This window comes from Epargyreus clarus, unplaced genomic scaffold (genome assembly GCF_041222505.1).
Source record: "Epargyreus clarus isolate Ecla_fem2 unplaced genomic scaffold, WU_Ecla_fem_2.2 ptg000021l, whole genome shotgun sequence".
NCBI lineage: Eukaryota > Metazoa > Arthropoda > Insecta > Lepidoptera > Hesperiidae > Epargyreus > Epargyreus clarus.
Window position 1 is genome coordinate 8762857 of NW_027332228.1, and position 20449 is coordinate 8783305.

Genomic DNA, 20449 nt, shown 5'->3' on the forward strand with positions numbered 1-20449 from the left:
TAATTGAATTCAATGAAACGTTAAATTGAATTAATTAACCTGTTTGGTGGATAAGGTAATATAGGCTACCACTAACGTAAATTGGAACGCAATCAACCTATCGATGATTACTTGACTTTTGCCAACTGACAATTAATATAACCTACATGAAATACAAATTGTTGTGTACTTGATTTTATATTAAGATTTACGTAACCATTATACTTAAATATAAATATTTATACGATGTCGAGTGAGCGCTCGAAGTCGACTGTATTTCGAGTGCGGACGAATTTCAAAATATCGAAAGAATTGAAAGGAAAAATAGCTCCAACGCCGATCAATGTTATCATTTGGACTATGCAGGCACTCGGTGGTGAATCACGGGGTGTTCCTATCGACAAAATCCGCTCTTTCGTGAAGGAACACTTTGTGGTACCCTGCAAAGGCAAAATGAAAGATGTTGACAAGAAAATTGATACAACCGTGATGTTTGCAGTTTACTTTGGAGTTCTTGAACAATCGAACGATATGCTCTTTTTGAGAAATAGTAACTATTTTGCATTTAACAATTTAAATATTCAGCCAAAAAATAGTAGGAATAAATAGCAAGAGATTAAATGAAGTATTTCGTTCTTACTAATGCATTTTATTTACCATTTTATGAAAATCTGAATTGGATTTAAGTTTAACGAAACAAATAAGGTAATCTTAATTCACGTCCATTTCGATTTTTCTTTCTTTCATAAGTAAATCATTCATCGTCTTCAACAGATTTTTGAGCGTGAAGAAATGGCTACTTCGCAAGAAGCATCAAATAGAATTGGCTCGGAAGCGCGGATGGAAGGGTTACTGGGTCTGCCTGAAGGGCACGACCCTATTATTTTACCCGTGCGATTCGCGCGAGGGCCGCTCCGTCGAAGCTGCCCCTAAACATCTAATCATAGTCGACGGAGCTATCATGCAGCCAATTCCAGAACATCCCAAACGAGATTACATATTCTGTCTGAGCACGGCCTTCGGCGACGCTTACCTATTCCAAGCTCCCTGCCAAGTGAGTATCTTACATTACAATGTAATATAACACTTTCCAGTGCACTCTTACAGACTTAAAATATACCGTATAATTACATAGGTGGAGCTTGAAAACTGGGTGAATAGCATACATAGTGCATGCGCTGCGGCATTCGCGCGTCACCGTGGCAAAACCGGAACGCTTCACCTACTTCAGGAAGAAATATACCGCCTCGAAAAAGCTATAGAATCGGTGAGTATATTATAACGCTTTCTACACTCAAAGCCCCACGCTAAGATTATTTCAGTGTCGTAGGTGCAGTGGTTACGCACAAAGACAAATACAAAACACTGAGAAGAAATTTAAATTCATTGATCAGATGTCGGTCAGCCCGGGAATCGAACCCGGAACACACTGAGTGTCACAACGATATGGTGATCGCTCCGTCATGTGCCACTTATGTACTGTTATCACGAGAATGATCTTAATCGTAACTCATTAAGAGAGAAAAAGAAGTATCACGCATTACGGGCGTTCTATCTTGTGTGAAATTAAAACCGTGTCATTGTGTGGCTTAGATGCTTTCACTTTTCTGGCCCATAAATGAAAACTGCTGACTCACAATGCAAATTCATTGGGGCACTATGCATGGCTCGACCCCTAACTGCATATAGCATCAGGCCGAGCCAACATAAGTATTGTTTGACTGGTACGAATCACTAACTACCACCGTAACTGTGGAGTTTCGACTTTAATACACAGTTTTAAGGGTCAATTCGAAGCGAGGATGAGACTTGCAGCTCGCTATAAGCTCTCAAGTGTGTACAATGTAGCGAGGTGAAAAGCATTCAGTATTTATGCAGATAAATTTATTGCTTGTGCTGAGATCGTCGCGAGTGCTCGGGGAGGTTTAGTGGCGGAAGCTCGCCGGCAACGAATTGATTGCGGTTGTTAATGTAATATTTGTAATAAAATATTTTAATATGCGACTTTGTACAGCTGAAAGAGCGATGTCATAATTATCGTACTAGTATACAAAGTGTAAAAATACCTTCAAAAGTAATTGATACATTTTTATGAATTATATCAACTTTATTACAAGGGCTATAGAAAATCATAGTCTTTGAGAATACGTGATGAAATTGCTTATTAAAATGATTATCACTTTTATAACGTCATTATGACATTTTAAGGTATAATTGAACTAAAATGCTGCAAATATGTGTAACTTAACCTCGTATGCACATGTTACCCAATGTATCTCCGAGTACTACTACTATTCATGTTTTAGACATTTCAGTATGTGAGGCTGGTGTGCGGTGTAATCGTACTTCGTAGAAACGGTGCCAATTCCTGACCCGCACCGGACGACCGCAACACGCGTCAAAGCCTTTGCGGCCGCTTCCGATCACTACATGTACAAATATGTACGACTATATGCTTTAATTTCCAACAGTCGTGTTAACTGACGATAAACTATGAGCATTCGAGCGAATTTATTGCGCTAACCACAACATTTGTGTAAACATTGAATATAATGTTTAACTAACGTAAACAAGCTTATTATCTATCTACAAAATCTTCCAATTGAGTTTAAGTTTTCGACGTATAGGCAATTTTAGAATAGTATGAAAGTGATCCTACCACCTGACGCACTCATTAATATTCATAGCAACCGCCGTGCTCCAGTGAGGCTTCGGAGACCGCTTGTAACATTCAAATTATGTCACACACTGAATGTAATCTTTAACATTAATAGTACAAGCACATCGTACCCAAGGTTCGATCACTTGACACATAAATTTAACATACGTGAAAATCTTGCAGGTTGCTCATCAATACACTGAAATATGTTCTCTATATTTTGCTCGCGTCGAATATATGTTAACGATAGCTGAGATATTTGTATCTTTTATATAAGATTGGAGTAGAGTAAATCTTGCAGTGTAACTGATGATAAGTGATCATCTGTACATATAGAACAGGGTCTACTTAAGCTGACTGATGCGTTGCCCCTCTTGAGGACTAAGGATTTTTGCCTCACAATTAGCCGGTATTCACACCCTTCCACTTAAATGCATAACTGCTCACGCAAAAAATGTAGTGGCATGTAGTAATACTGACTCTACCACCTTTGGAAGTGGTTTTTATTTTTTGGATTTTAAACGGTTTCGTATCTGTAGGATCATAAGCTGAAGCACATGGCGGACCTCCAGCAGTCCGTGGTTTCTGATCCGGAGACGAGGGCCCAACTGGCGGTCCAGATGCTGCAGTGGGAGGAGAATCTCGAGAGACTGCACTGCGAACAATTCCGCCTCCGATGCTACATGGCCAGCCTTCAGAGTGGCGAGCTGCCTAACCCCAAGGTGAGTTTATTTTTAACTGACGTCATAATGAAATATGAATGAGACTCTTGTTGTTTTTATGCGTTATTTTTTTTTTATTTACGATAACGACCTGTATATTTACGATAACGTAGACATTTTTTATGTTTTACTAATATTGATGTGTTTTTGAATTAAGTGCCTAATACTCTACGTTTTTGAAGTATTATATAAAGTTTTTTCATAAATTTCATGAGTAATAATCGCAGTTATTCACTGATTATTACTTTCTCTATATAAAATACAACAATTAGGAGTAAATTATGAAAAAGATTGACATAATAGATACAGAGTAATCATTTGACTGCCTACCCGCATTTGACCAAAAGGTCGTGAACCCTTCTCATTATAAGGGTTAACTTCCCAGTAGCGAACAGTAATGTCTCAATGGTGAGTTAATGGATTTATCTATTATAGATAAATTTAATTTTTCCTTTTAAATGTCGAGATTAATAATTCTGCTGGCCAACGCCGGTGATTTACGGGGAATTCGACCCCTGTCACATCATGTCAACAACTGAAATCAATGCGACCCGTATTATATAAATACTCGCATAAAATTGGATTCGAGCTTTCAATATAAAACTGTGATATAAACTGTGAGGATGTTCTCTGTGAAAGTAAATAGCCGTGCCATTTACATCTGTAAATCTCTTCTGTATTTGCTAAGTACACGAACGTTATTACTTCTACATTTGATTAATCTAATGATAAAGTAAAACCGCTTATGTTCCTAGTAATAAAATTAGGCCGCTTTTATAATAACCTATATTTTCATCATCCTACACAGAGATACTGTGTCCGCTTTTCATATTTACATGGGTAAGATAATATCCTAATTTGTTCCTTCAACAATTGAGTCTAATTCGAAATGGAACGTCAAAATAATTCGGTGTTTTTTCGTTAAATATACACGGAGCCTTAGTTAAGTTGATAAGCTAAAAAGGGTCTAGTAAATAATTCAAGCGTAAATTATTATGTAACGATGACAGGAAAAGGTTATTTGTCGGCTTCGCTGACTAAATTGACAGTTCCGTTGACCGACATCGGAGGGTCGGCGCAGTATCTGTAGCGCGACCCTTGTCACGCTACATATAGCTTTCAACAATTGAAATAGAAGAGCCGTAATGTGACGTACCTTGATATTTTTGTTTGTAATGAAAGCGGCAAACTAGTAAAATTCTATTAAGTTTACTGCTGGTCGTGATTAACTCTTACTAACCTTACCGAGAACACTAGTCCTAATTGAAGATACGTTGCCACCACTGACACCTAAGGCGAAACGTTTTAATATATTAGTACGTTTGCCTTATTAAATTCTTTAAATTAAAACTGCAGCGTTGGCCTGCTATAATAGGACTAAAACAAACGCTGTGGTGGAACCGCCGCGATTAGGACAAGGAATGTTTTACGAAATATGAAGATTACACTCAACATGTACCTACTTGAAACATAATTTTATAGTGATGTTTTATTATTACACGGGTACATGTCACACACAAAACATAAAAAAATACTTTAAAAACCATAACAACAATTTAGAATAGAACAGAAATACGATTACCAAAGGTAACACAACTGACTCCGTGGTGTGGCTGCGGTAACAGCGCTGTCACACCTATTCCTACCACAAAGCCCCATAAATATATTGCTGCTATAAAGTGTGTTTACGTTGTGTTCTGGTATAAAGGGTGCGGTAAATCAAGCATACATACACGAGCCGTTCTATTTTAGTTCTGAAGGCTAGCAACCCGACTGTAGGTACTTTTTTATGTAGTAGGTATAGTATACATTACATAACTCCGATGAACCGCTTATTATAAAAATATAGGTAATAAAATAGTCGGTTCGATCGGTTCGAAATTCGTACTATAATTACGAGTACTAGGGATCTGGGGTTCGTATCCCACGCATGCACTTCTGATTTTTCGAAATTATTTGCGTAATTTGCTTGAGTTACTTAGAAATGAATTCACACTTGCTTTAACGGTAAAAAAAAAATGGGACGAAACCTACATACCAAAGAGTTCTGCAAAAAAAAGGTTGACGAAGGTTTGCAAAGTATACAAATGTGCAGCCTAATCCCTTCCTAATTTAAAAACAGACTGGTGCCCTACAGTGGGGCAATGGGCCCCGTAATGGGAAATATCTACCATTATAAAATAAACAATTATAAGAGCAAAGGAACCCCAATACATATCCGGAGTTAAATGAGAGCTCTTTTTGTACATTTTTAAAAAGCCCTGTGAACCAGCGTTCCCGAAACGTCACAATTATATACATAATTCTCGTACATACAATACATTACTTCCACAATGTTTATATACACTTGGTTTAAAATTTCAATATTTCATCATCGAGCTACTACTATTCTACTTCTGGGCACTGAAGTCATATCAGAATGGAAATGATTAAAATTTTACCCTCTTTAGGGTAAAATTTCAATCATATCAGTATCTAACTTATATTAAACTATAAATATAAATATGTATAAACTTTACGGTACAAAATTATATTATAGCAAAAACATTTTGGTGGCAGTTTACATATCAGATTAAGAGTGAAACAAAATTATTATTGGCAACGCACCGTTGAATACAAATACGAACTCCACCGAGGCCCACTGAAATCATGGTAATTTAATTACAAGAATGTTCAAATATTTAGTAGCGAAGGTAGTTTACACAACGGTACGACGCGATATTTTCATCCAATTTTTTTTTATAATTAGCGCATTTTGTAACGTAATTATGTACCTACTTAGTTATATTTGCAGGATTGTGTTTGCTAATTTGTTTGCGATCGACTACTTTATTAGTATGCTGTGCCTTTGTATAACAGGCAGGGTTATATCTTTATTGAAAGTCAGTTATTATTCTTGGAATATTTATCTTTACAATTTACTCATTTAATTAATTATTGTTACGATAGGAACAATACAAGTTGTTTCTCAGCTTAAATTGTATAGTCTCGTTAATACTGATTAATATATACGACATACGTTTACTTCATGTTTAACGTTTCTTACAGGTTTTAAATAAAACTAATTTGACAATTGCATGTATCACAAATATTTGTATAGAACAATGTAAAATCATTCCCAATCTACAGTCATTCAATTGGTTATTCTGTTTACATATCACGCTAACACAAGAGTACCTAATTCAGCAACACATCGCGAATCTGGTTAAATACAATGTAATACACGGATACTAATGCAGAGCTAATGAGTTTCCGGCTGTTTGAGTTGTATCACGGAGTGAGTTCTCAACGTGAATTAAGCCGGGACGTTTGTTCCAGTCGTTGCTGACACATGTCTCCCGGGGCACTAAGAGCACTTTGAACAAATTGGGCGTGTTCACGGTGTCGTCGTTCCACGCATTTATTTGCGCCCGGTCGCCGTCTCTCCTGAACAACTTGCTCGCGGGGCGTGGCGCCACTAAGCGCAGGGCGCCTAACCTCTCGCGCTCTAATTCGGGCTCGAGCCGCCGCTCCATGCAGGTAACCTTATTCGTCTACATTTTTAGACGGAAGTATAATGCAGCTAGTTATTTTCTTAGTTACAGACTCCAGGGATTAACTTAGCGTTTTCTGTATAAGGGCGCAGCAGATATGCTATTTTTAGGATCGGCAATGGACAATTTTACTTTTCAGAATCTAGATGCAGCAATTTAACGCTACACACCACACACATTTAAGTTTCAGTCGCAGCTTCTTTCGGTCACACGATGCACCAATTAAAGGCGGAAAACGTTATGTAACACTAAAGTAGTTTCTGAAGCACGCATTTTTTTTACGCGACCGAATGCAGAAAGTCCTGAAATGTGAGCATAAATGCAATCTCATCGCTAAATCGCGTATTGCCAATCCTAAAAGTAAATTTGTCTGGCACAAAGTAGTTTTTACGTGTAGTTCTTAAGACGATATTACAACTAATTTACGATAACTCATTTACCTTTATCTATAACTTGATTGAACCTTCCTGGTCACCGTATAAAAATTTTATTCGAAACAACAACTACGTAAGTACATCAACACATTAATGACAGGTGAGATGTATGGAATGAATAATGAATTTAAGCCCCAATACGTATCGGAAAATACGGCATGGCATACGAATCATCCATTATCGGGAAAAATTTAATTACAGTCGCAAATGTAGCCATTCGCCGGACCTAAATCAGACTAAATAGATTTTAATGCTTTTATGGGCAATTTGGAACGTTACGCAACATATTGTATTGTACATAACGAATAAGTGTGATCATGAGAATATAATTTCTCATTAACAAATAGCAGAGGTACTAAAAAAAATAATATAATTCGACTATATGTTAAAATAATCCTATAGTTTTATAGGTTTATTTTAACCTATAGTCGAATTAAAATATTTTGTAAGAAGTAATAGTTTTGTATATGTAAGAAGTAGATAAAATAGAAAACAGAAAATTTACCTATTATTCGTTTTAAGTACTCTAAATTTTGAAGGCCGTAACATTTATTCCAATTAATCTTTTCGTAGTCATCGTAAAATACCATCAATTACATGAAGCGCGAAGCTAAATCACACTCGAAATGCCCATCGAGCCTCAGGGGCACTCAGCTTCGGAAATGCCGAAGTGGCGTGTCCTCTAATATTAGAAGAATATACGCCGTCACGAAAAGAGGCTATTAGTCTATTACTCGCTTGTAGCCCTCAGTAGTCCATCTATACGTAGCTCCATTTTTAACAAATTATAATGGAGATCGTTACAGGCAGACCGGAAAAACGGTCAAGAGGGAATTACGTTTTAAGGAGAATACAAAAATGAAACTAACATTTTCTGACAATAATCATGACTTGTATTTTTCCTTTTACATTGACGCATAATTAGAGAAAGATGGTTTATAACTAGATTTCATGGCGACCAAAGGTCTCATTACTATGATTTTCAATTTGAGGGATAGGGTAGCATTTTACGAGCAGTTCGTAATAAATAACTATCGACCCTTTGACGGATCGTAAAATTAGCTTATTCCCAGCTTCATTCAATAATGAAAATCTAGGTGAAACTAGTTTGCAATTACTTTTTTCGAGTACACTTGGATATAAGACTTAAATTTTACTAAAAAGTTGAACAAGTGGAAATTGTTTAAGAGTATTTTTTTCTTTATCACTGAATGTTTTAATACTTACTTAAGTATATGATGAGCGCATATTTTTCGTGTTGTATCTATAAACATTAATCAACACTACATAATGAGTTCTTTGTGATGTACGTTCTTTTATTAGCCTGTTCAATATTATAGAAGTCTAACGATTCCATATACATTGATATTTGTAGAAATATTTTTCATTAATATTCCTTTGTTCCTGATAGATTCCAAATTAAACGCATTCAATATTGCTTATGTAGGTTAGTGCAAGCCACAAATCCATGAACACGCTAGGGAATTAATACGATTTGGGAATCGAGGTTAGGCTACTGTTATATCACAAGTATTCGGGTACGTGATCCCAATTTCGGTTTACCCAGATGTCTCGTGAAGAAGGCGAGGCGGCCGTCAGAGTTTCGCTGCCCGAAGGCACGACGGCCACGGTCGGTGTTCGTGACGGCATGTCGGTGGAAGAATTCCTCGCGGCTGCTTGCGCACGTCGCTCGCTCAATGCTCTCGAGCACTTCGTGCGGGTTAAGAAGCGACGAGACATGGAAGATCATAACTACTTTGTTCCGCACCGAAGCGATCTTATTGAAACTTACGTAAGTATTTCTTTTGGAAGTGTTGCAACTTTTGGTTCGATAGTTTGATGTTATAACGACTTCAAATATAAAGGATAAATTACTGCTTCACTACATTATTTAGGTCTTTTTAAACTACAAGAAAATAATAGCACCCTTAACTAAGTTCTCCTCTATTAATAAGTTCGCGATATTGATACCTAAGGCGTCTATACCTAGTTGTAGAGCCGTTCGAATTACGTCGTTGTTTTAAAAGACAAGGCTTGTAATCTATTTAATGATCCTCCTTTGTATCCGGTGTAGCCCCAGTGGAGTGATTTGTTTTATGAAACCCTCTGAATTGAATTACTTATCAAAAAACGCCGCTCGGATAATCCAGATAAATACTGTGATGTAAAATATAATTTGAATGTAAAAAATGTTCTAAATTTAACATCCGAAACGAGTTTTTTGTCCTACTTGGTCCTTTAACCTTACAATTCCAATGGATGTGAGGCAAAGTGAGCAGATCTATGAGTATAAAAAGCGACATGTGACCGGATATTACGTGAGTAGGGTCTGACGGAGTGGGCACTGGTTTTGTAAGCCATAAAGAAACCTTATCAATCAGTCGGCATAATAGTTTTTTGAATAAGTCCTGGGGAAGCGTACAATGTCGCTGGCTGGATGAATTGTTTTCACTTCTTTGATTTTATATTTAAAGGGTAGTACTACCTTCATTTATATACCATGTTGATGACCCACATGACGTAGCGGTCAGTGTATTGATCTAACACGCAGTGCCTTCCGGGTTCGATCCCCGGTCAGACATACATACTCGTATAACTTAATAAAGATTTTTGATTTCTTTTGAAGTGTTTTTGTATGTCACCATAGCATCCATATCACAGGAAAATCCTAGAATGGGGTTATGATTATTGGAAGCCTTATTGTTATTACTTTTTATCGTTTTACTTACACTATACTTATATTATATAGCTGCACACTCACGAGGTGGTGGAAGTATGTGCGAAGATCCTGTATCAAGTGGAATTGCAACGGAACACCTTGGAGCAGATGTGGGGCTTCAGCGTGGAGGCTGAGCTCATTGAGAATGCTGAGCGGCAGGATGAGCTGTGCTGCTACGTCAGCAGGGTGGAGGACAAGAGTGTTGCTATGCAAAACGGTAAGGGAATTTTCAAGGCTTTTTTGTTTTTATTTTTATTAAGTCTTTTTAATTGTTGACGTATGCTATTTTATACCAAAGGGTCATGGGTTTTGATAGTCACCTGTAATTAACTTTAAACATAAGACATCTTAAATTCATAAAAATAAACGCATACTAGTACCTCTGTCACTGCCCTTGAAAATATTTGTTTTATCGTCATCTTTTGAAAATGACTTGAAATCACTTTAGTCATCTAACACTTTAACAATAAAGGGTTTAAGCATTCATTCAACTAATTAGACAACTAGAAATAACCTAAGAGGTGTGTATTCTACATCTAAATTCAAAACCGTATCCGTAGGTTTTATTTCATTAACACCAGTAATAACAGCACCATAGTGCGGCTTAATTGTCTCTCGTCATTGTTTTCGAACAAAAAAACTTGCGAATCCCAGTTGCAATTTATTGTTTTTTTTGCGCCAGGTATAATCAAAGGGGACGAGATAATGGTGATCAACGGAGCGATCGTATCTGACCTAGATATGATGTACTTGGAGAGCGTATTGCAAGAGGAGCTGTCTCTAGTCATGATGATGAGGTGGGTTTTTGAATGAATCAATGAATGAATGAATGGGTGAATGAATACATTGTGCGCGTTAACGACAATTTGTGTACAAACAAACGGTAATTTGCATGAAAAAGAACATATTTACAGTAAATAACAAGTAGGAATATAATTTAACTAATAACATTAATGATTGAGCAAATTAATGAAAGAATGAATACTTTATTCGCTTTAACAAGAATTTGTATAAAACATTAATTTGCATTAGAAAAAAATATGTAAATACTGAGTAAGAGTAGAATGTAATTTATAACGCCGTGAAAAATGAGTTGCAACGTAGGTGCCTGTAGAAAGGTTCAAATTTCACAAAGGTTATAGTTGGGAAAACCGTGCGTTGGCACCGATTTTCAGCCTGATATTTTATATCAAAGTAATTTGCGCGTCTGGTCGCACAGGTTAAACGGAAACGTAAAATTTGTACAGTAAAACTTTCGAATGGACATATTTTGTAATACAGTCATACAGTCTACCTGATCGTAAGTGTTCACTGCCGCCCATAAACATTAATAATTAACTACGTATAAAACAATGGTTCAACATGAAGCCCACAGATGTGTTGCCTGCGATGCGAAGAAGAAAATCTCATATGTTTGTCAGCCATCGATATATTGTTGCGGTAGAAAGTGGTTAGTTAGTGTGTCTGTGTCTACTCGTGTCTATGTTTCTTATGTTTTTTCTATCCATTTTCTCATTATCATTTTAATGCAATTTCGTTGATCGTGAAGCGAGTTAACCGTTGTTCATTAATCAACGGGCTTTGTGCGACGCATTCGTTAGCATCGATTCGCATAATTTGCTGCACTAGTAACGAATTCGTTATGAACTGCCCATTAAAAAAACAATCAGAAGCCGAATACTGAACTCTTTGCAGGAAATTATTTTAATACAGTTCAAATAAAGAAAAATCACAGTGATTTTCGTTACTGCACCAGATCCGAATAATGAGGTTGAATCAATAAAGATTTAAATTTTCTGATTTTCAAAGTGATTTTAAAAGGTAAAGATTACGTCTGTCAATTTTAATTGAATCGGGTCTGAAATGTAAAGTTAACATTTTTGGACATATTAATATGCTCGAACAGTTTTTGGTACGAAAAATAACTTTGATGAACATCAAACGAATAATCTGTTAGGTATTTAGAAGATAAACAAGCGCTACTAAGGGGCGGTTGTTTATCGTTAAATTTAATTTATATTTACAATCATAGAGCGTGTTGTGTAGACACGTTTCGTAGAAACGTTTATTGGCTTATTTATATTAACCATAATACGGCCGCGTAGACACGGTACGTGCCTGTCAAAATATCATAGAGCAAAATATGAATTTATCTGTCATAGCTAATTTATATATTCAATATCGATACTAAATATCTGTGTATATAAACGGGGCCTTAGTCGACAAAGTTAGCTACAGAAACTAGGTTTTCTAACATCCGGCGATCAACTGAATTTAAATACAAAGCGCATAAAATGGCAACAACTTGCCCTCGTTCCGAGCGGAGCAGGCTTGATGGCAGGAAGCTGAGCGCGGAACAAATCGGAAGGCGGGCGCGGCGCAGGCGGCGGGGCCTTCATCGCCATTTCCCGCCCTCATACACCTGACCTTTCGACCGCGACAAGTTTACTGAAGCGCTAGCTCCGACCTACATACTCCCTCGCCCTATAGCCCTCGGCCGCCTAGCGCCTCTCTCGCCACACCGGCCATTGTGAGCGCCCGCAATCGAGCCTCTTCACCGCGCCACGATACACCGCCACGCCGCTGCGTGAATTAATGCCCCGCTAAATTCTGATCTCGAAGCTCGCGACATGTTATTGTTGTGACTTTATTGTCTTGGATAATAACGCCGCCTCACTCACCCGAACGCGACACATTATTCTTGTAGCCGCGGTAAGTTTGTGGACGTTAGCACTTCCCTTTTTACCCTTTGTGCGCCCGACGCCTTAAATCTTCTCATCCTAACCTTTGACTTGCGTAAACCACTTATCTTTCTTTGAAATGTTCCCTTTATGCCGTTCGAGCGATTCCTGTTTAAGCTGCGAACCTTTACCAAACATTATAAACTACTTCCGTAACTTCGCCGATTTACCTCGACTTTGTCATTGAATATTGTACGAAGCGGACGTACACAACGCCTTCATGGCATGTTCGTAAAAGCATACTTTAATATTGAATTTTTGATTTCTCAAAAGCCCGTAGGCCACGTTTTATATTCAACGAAAATGTCTCACTCAATGCTCGTTCACGAAAGTTGTACCTACATTATTTTATAAGTCAAATGTTTGTTATATTGCGATACATTTTAGTATGTCATGTGACATATTTCAGAACTTTTTTTGTAGTATACTTTGAACATGCTGAATAATTTATATAAATAGTATTAGGAACCCAATATGGAATAAAATAATACTCTTAAAAGAAAGTGAGGGAGAATATTGCTACGTAAGAACTAAGAAGTGCTATCTATGTGCCCCTATGACATGAATAAGTAGGTCTTTTTATTAGCGATAAGGAAGTTTGTGGAGTAAGAAGCGTGTAACCAACACAAATGATAAGTTATTTACATGATTCTCATATTGGCCTTTTTCCTCCTTTTATATGAAAGTTAGATGAAATATCCTCAGATTTATATACACCATTTATATGCAGCAATGATCTTATATTACGACTCATTGCGTCATCAAATTACGCTGAATGGAAAAATATAATAAACGTAATTAATTACTTAAGCTCACCATATTATATGAGAAGGTTATCCGAACTACGTATAATAATTACTTTATTAGCTACTTATCGGTAAAAGTTTATTGAGCGTTCTGAGAAGAATAATAAAAATGCATCGAAGCTTAGATACCTTTCAACATTGTATATAATGTATTGTTTATTTCTATTATTTAAAATCATACTTTACTGAAAAGCTTTTCTATCATTTACGATTAATCTCAAGACGAATATAGAAAAGAACGTTATTATAATCATTAGAAGCAACTACTGATTAATTTTCTTAAAATATTGACGTCGTAAAATATCTTTATGATAACTATTTATAGTAGTACAAGGTTACTGTCTGTGGTTACAGCTTCGTCCGATTGTCTTTTGCATTTGTGAACAGACTTTATTAGAAGTTAGGCACTTTCAAAAAATTGTACATATTACATAAACATACAAAGCCGGAATTATGAATGTATGAAGATAAATTAATAGTTTTGCATCGTTTATGTTCGTACAAACTAGAAATTTAATCCATAATAACTTTTCCGGAAAAGTAAAGACATAATCATATCAACATAATCGAAGCAAATTTAATAAATCACGATGGAGTCCATTTTAATTATTAATAAAAACCACACTTGTCATTATAACGATAATTCAAACAAATAAAAAAAACACGTTAAAGAAAACTCTGGAAAAGTATGTGAAAAAAAAATATGACGTATGACACTCAAAAGATTCATAGTAGTAGTTGTATTTCAGAAAGGCAGCCAGTGTTGCAAATTTATTCAAAGGCTACTGTACGGTGGACCTCCAAAGGTAATGGGAAATATGCCGATATTTCCCATTACGTCTTTTGGAACACTACTATGGCATAACATTATTGCTGCTGTATTTTTTACTGTGATTAGATTTGCTCGCTATTAAAAAGAGATTGGGTAACCACACAAATGTACTGTTCTCTCGACAATGCTCAGCAGATAATTATTATGAATGGATGAACTACAACAACACTTATAGTACTAAAAAAACTTATTTTACATTGATATGTTTTTAGGATTTGAATAACAATTTGATAAAAAAACATTGAGCAATGCAGTAAAAATCCATCCAGTCGTTCCACTAAAATACGTAGTGTAATTAAGTGTATTTTTTCGAACGAAACAAAATACTTTGTTTTTAGTGGAAAGCAGCAATAGACAGTAATGTAGATTGTAGATAGACATACAATTATTAGTCAACGGCTGTGCATTATGGAATTAAAAGCAATAGTAACGCAGCCGTCATACCGAACTGAATCGCGTTTAGCCGCGGCTCTACGTCATTTGCGAAGCAGCACTATCGGGTACGTTGACCCCTTCCGTAATCGCGTAAGCTCACCCGTGCGGAGTAGATACGTCACAGCATGACATGCAAATGCAGTACAATACAGGTCATTGCGCGCTGAACCCTCAGGGTGTCGTGATGCGAACGGACGTCGATGGTGGAATTTATAATTTATGACTCTATTACATTAGCACACGGTACTTTAATTAACATTAAAAAAGAAAAACATATATTTTTGATAGACAAATAAGTCCACAACCATTTTCTTAATAACATCACCTACGTAACACAACGCAAGGATTTACGGTATCGATCCTAAAGAACTCGTTTTACACTGTTAAAAATTCCTTTGTGCTACATAGTGACTCATTGCGTTGATTAATATTTTTGTAATATTGTCAATTGTCATAATAATCGATATCAGTCTTGAAGCATTTGTTTTTCATACTTTCCAAAAACCTCGGTTATACAACCAATACGCATATGATAATAATGATATCACCACCATCCACCTATTAAATAGCAAAGGAATTACAGATACGCTAGCGGTCGGAGGTGCGTTAGCGGTGTGCATAACCACTTTCAAACTATTCCCGATAAACTTCCTGCCATACTGCAATGGGAACATAACATAACTCACAAATATTCTACACTGAGAACATTACACTTAGGAAAGAGCGAAAATACAGGAAACGACTGCACTAATCCACACAGTACTTATAAACTTCATGCTTGAATGAATGGCACTGATAAGTTGACGGCATTACGTCGCTTGAGAAGTAGCGTATAAAGATAGGTCCTATATATTATCTCTGCGTTGAATCGTGAGTTTTACTAGTATCTATCAAAAGTCAATCCATAGTAAGTATATCAGTCGTGTTCACGTATGTAGGTCGTCGCACAATCCTTTGGGTCTTGATGATATCTGATCGGACATTGTAGGCAATAACATTTTGATAGACCAATACTCGGATATGTTATCTGATTTCTAGTATTATTTTGTTTATGAATGCACGCTGTTTCATAGCTATGTTGATGACCCACATGTCGTAGTGGTCACTATATCAGTCCGACAGATTGGGTTCCGGGTTCGATCCTCGGTCAAACAGTTATTTGAATGATGAATTAAGATTTCTGCTTTGAGTCTGAGTATTTCTGTATACGTCAAAAATTAAGATGTACTCATACCTATATTTAGAACATTAATAAAAAGAGACGATAATGTAGCACATAATATACCTAAACATATCATAAATGAGCGTCTTCGCCAAAATGTATTCTTATTCTATGATGAACCTTTTCTATTATAATAGTGTATTCTTGCCCAGCTGCAGAATTATAATGGTAAACGATGCTCAGCTTTTACCTTGGAATTATAATGGGATACGCTATGACTAAATTAAGCGCGCTTATATCTCTATATCGCTGAATTGCAAACTATATGCCAAGTTAAGCAATGATCTTCAGTCTGGATCGAAAATCACTAAGGAATTTACATACTATATTCTATTGTAGGAACTTCAGTCGGTGACAGTTATTAACGTCTATTATTAATAATTAATCTATCCATTTTTTGTCAGATCAAAATTTGACATACTCTAGTCGGTAGACATTTCAAAACTTCGATCTTAGGCACAACAAACATTAATTGGATTCTTGTAGAAAACCCGTTAAGAACATGAACAATTACCATAGCTCATATTCATCAATAAGTACAAGATTTGTGATAGAGTCATTTTTTTTTTATAATATAGGAGTAACAGACGAGCATGCAGTCCACCTGATGGTAAGTGGCTACTGCCGCCCATGGACATCTGTGATCAACCCCAGATAGGGTTAGATATTCCTACCTGAGGTCGGCGACAGATGCGCCGCTCGCTACTCCTGAGGACTAACCTGGAACGCCTCGAAAAAGTATGTCTCCCTTACCACACCCTTCAAAACGGAACACAGCAGCGCTTAACACTGCTGTTATTAGGCAGAAATAGGTGTGGCGGTGGTGCCGCCGGAGTCGAACCACAAAGGGTTCTACCACCTTCATCATATAGAACGATGACTAAATTTCCTCCATGATACAGGTCGTCTCGTACGGAACCACCGGAGCTGAGCGGCGTGATGCGGGCTGCCACGGACGACATCATCGATTCGCTGGTGTGCCCGCCGCCGCCCAGCGAGCCGCCCGTCATCTCTGATGACATGATATCTGGACTCATCGTGCCAGCGCCGGCTTGGAGTGAGTACTTTTTTATTTTTGAGGTTTTACACAATACCACACACAATACCTATACACACATTGATTACACAATGATTATAATAGTAATCAATATGTGTATAGTTCATACACATATTGATTACTATTATAATCATTGGATTTCCAATTATTGTTATTGATAACACTAAAATTACTAAAAGTTGTAAAAGAAAAATAACTGTCCAAAAACAACACAATAGTGTTGAACTATTTTTTGGCCTGTTTATGTATAGATATTTATTCTGTTTTATATAAGAAGTATATAACTGCTGTATTCAGTTTTCAGGGATAGAGCACTTTTTCTCATACTGCTAGCAGTGTCAACATAAAAATGTAGCACATATTACAGGTAGCACTCCGGCCTTATTCGAATTATTTGACAGGCCACCGAAATTGAAGTTGCCACTTAACATCAGGTGGATTATGGGCGCGTTTGTTATTGCCATCGTATAAAAATATGGCAGCATGTCAGTCATACAAGTAGGGAAAAAGGGTGACTTACTGACCTGTGTATTCATTCGAACCTTTTCAGGTTACTCTAAACATTGCTTTGAATTAAACTAAAACTTTTTGAATAAAATGTTCTTCAAAATGTCCAATAAAATGTTTTAAAAATAAGGATTTTAACATTTAAAAACTTTTATAATATACCTCAACTTGTAAAATAATTTCATGAATGGTTTTATTACGTTAGGCAGATTTATTTGCTACAAAATATGAACCGAAATAGCTTCCCTTTAATGTCCTTCGTAGCGCAACTTCACGCCTATTAGAGGGACGAGAGATGTAACGAATTATTGCGGTACAAAATTGTACCTGCCTATATTCTACAGTAAATTGTGTTATTGAATAGTGTACGGATAAATGATTTTTCTATGCAATTAACTTGTATTAAATACTAAAACCAAACTCTAATTAACCCCGTGTTAATAGACCTGTACCCTTACCAGGAGTTTTTACGTTTCGACAAATATGACTGTTTTGGTATTTGTTTACGTATTTGCCCATACAAATTCCAATCAGCGCCCCTAGCGGATTTTGTCAGAACTAGGAAATCGTATGAGCCAATACGTAAACAAAGACCAAAACAGTCATATTTGTCGAAACGGAAAAACTCCTAGTAAGGGTACTGTACAGTTAACAGTAATATTTTTTAATCACGATTCACGAGTTTAAACCGGAAACTTGAAGCGTATAAACCGCCCCTTTGTGGCAGGTACAAATGTAATATGAAACTATTTTACACGGTTGCAAGTTAAATAATCGATTTGACGGCGTGCACACCGCAGAGCTACCGCCCTCGTCTCCAACATAATATCCGCCCTACGTGAAGTGTGCTACATTCGCTATTTTCTCTATAAGTTGTGCTATAGTTTGTACACTTTTAATATAAGGGAAGGTTCGTTTACTTTTTGAAAGCTTTGAAGAGTGTATTTTGTAATATTTAAGCCACTGTAAGGAATTAGATCTCCAAACATTTTTATATAATTATTTACTGTGATGGTACATTATGGATGGGATGGAAAGATTCATTTTTCAGTTTCAGTTCGTAGTATAGAATAAAATATTTATGAAAAAGCTTGGAACTATGCTATAAATATAGAAAGGTATTTTATGGAACCGAGAAAGTTCTAACAATCGTGAAAAGATTTCTCAACTGAAAGTATTTTATTGTACCGTTCTTGTTTTACTAGAAGCAGTATTTGCTCATTTATAAATAAAGAGTAGACAGATAATTAATACATTTCCCAATCGCTAGCATACCAAAGATACATTTATTGATACATACATATTTAGCTAGGCAACTCAACAGGATTTCTAAATATAAGAATGACATTTAAAAACCCAAAGCGGCTCTGTACACATAGCAGCGGATTATTTTCGAGCCTGAAACGTTCGTTAATAGAATTCCCTGTGTACGACATCAACGATATTATTATTCGTCCGTTAATAACACAATATAAACGTTATTCTTTTTTTGCCACTGATGCATAACAACTTGATCTTTACGATCGCAATACGTATTTGGCATGGCTTCCAATCTAGCAGAATTTTCATACATTCTCAATATTGTGGCTGTCAGCCAGTAACATAATGTATTTGGAAGATTACACCAAAACCGCTTTTCTTTGCGATAAACGATTTCCCTCGTTACCTATTCCTCTGCAACATAGGCAAATAAATAAAAAACAGGAAATATTGCTTATTTACCATTTTTATAACAAGACTAGTTTTGTTTGCGTTTCGAAATCGAGTATTGAAACAAAAATCCTACGCATAGAATTAATTCTGTTTGTTCATCATTTATGCCCATCATGAATTTGAGTTAGCCAACCGAATTGCTCTTTGGTAAAGTCCGAAGTACCAACGGATATGACATGAGAGCCAATTACGATATTGGATTGGTTTGACGGGTCACTGTAGGTATGCGTAGATGTTTGTTTTGTGGGTCAATTTAATGCACGTCGTGCTTGTACCAGGATCTCTTTGTAAGCCACCCGGAACGCCCTTTGTAATCCATTCCAATTTGGGACTACAGAGAATTGTTTCTACTAATACTAATACGCATTTCATACGCGTAGTAAACAAATGTTATTATATTTGTATATGGCGTTTTAATATACGTATTGATAGTAGGTATTTATGAACAAATTTTTGGACTTTAAGTAACCTGTAGTTTAAGTAACTCGATACTACTACTACTACTACTACGACTACTTAATCTACCCATTAAGTAGTCTGCACTGACTGTTTTTCATCACGCATCCTCGTTAGCTGTGAAAATACACAACGCTACAAAATAATGATCCAACGAAAATATCAAGTTAATAGAAAACTTTATACTCGTAACAGGCAGTCAGCCAATAAATTGACCCGTGTAAGGCGAGCCCAGGTTGTCACGCGCGCGGAAACCATTAACCTGTCCCGTGACGTGTCTTATAACGACATAATAAAATTGTCTTCCCTTTCTGCGTAAAATGAAAAACTGTCATAGTGTAACGAGAATTGTTACTTAGCGATGAGTCCGTTCAAGAGAATATTTCACAATTAACGCTACTGTCGCCTCGTCCGTCATGATTAGCAACTTTTTAGTTTTTTTTAATTAAAAAGCGGAAATGGAAAGACCATTTCCATGTTTTTATGCTAACTTTTTTAAAATATAGAAGTACTACCTAAACGAGCATGCAGTTAGGTAAAATGGTGTGGTCTATGAGTTCAACTTATGCTAAGTCGCTACTGCTGCCCGTGAGCAGCTATAATAAATCCCAGATTAAATTAGAGTCCCACCTGA

General features: G+C 36.5%; 1 protein-coding gene across 24 annotated transcripts in view; it reads left to right on the plus strand.

The window, feature by feature from the left end:
* sif (guanine nucleotide exchange factor still life) overlaps positions 1–20449 on the plus strand; it is a 146739-nt gene that overhangs the window by 106394 nt on the left and 19896 nt on the right. For all 24 annotated transcript variants that reach the window (XM_073084128.1, XM_073084143.1, XM_073084144.1 and 21 more), the window contains 8 exons: positions 754–1033; positions 1115–1246; positions 3178–3360; positions 6679–6879; positions 8895–9119; positions 10077–10263; positions 10729–10843; positions 16985–17139. In XM_073084128.1, coding sequence (XP_072940229.1) covers positions 754–1033; positions 1115–1246; positions 3178–3360; positions 6679–6879; positions 8895–9119; positions 10077–10263; positions 10729–10843; positions 16985–17139 — 1478 coding nt within the window. The remainder of the gene's footprint in view (positions 1–753; positions 1034–1114; positions 1247–3177; positions 3361–6678; positions 6880–8894; positions 9120–10076; positions 10264–10728; positions 10844–16984; positions 17140–20449) is intronic.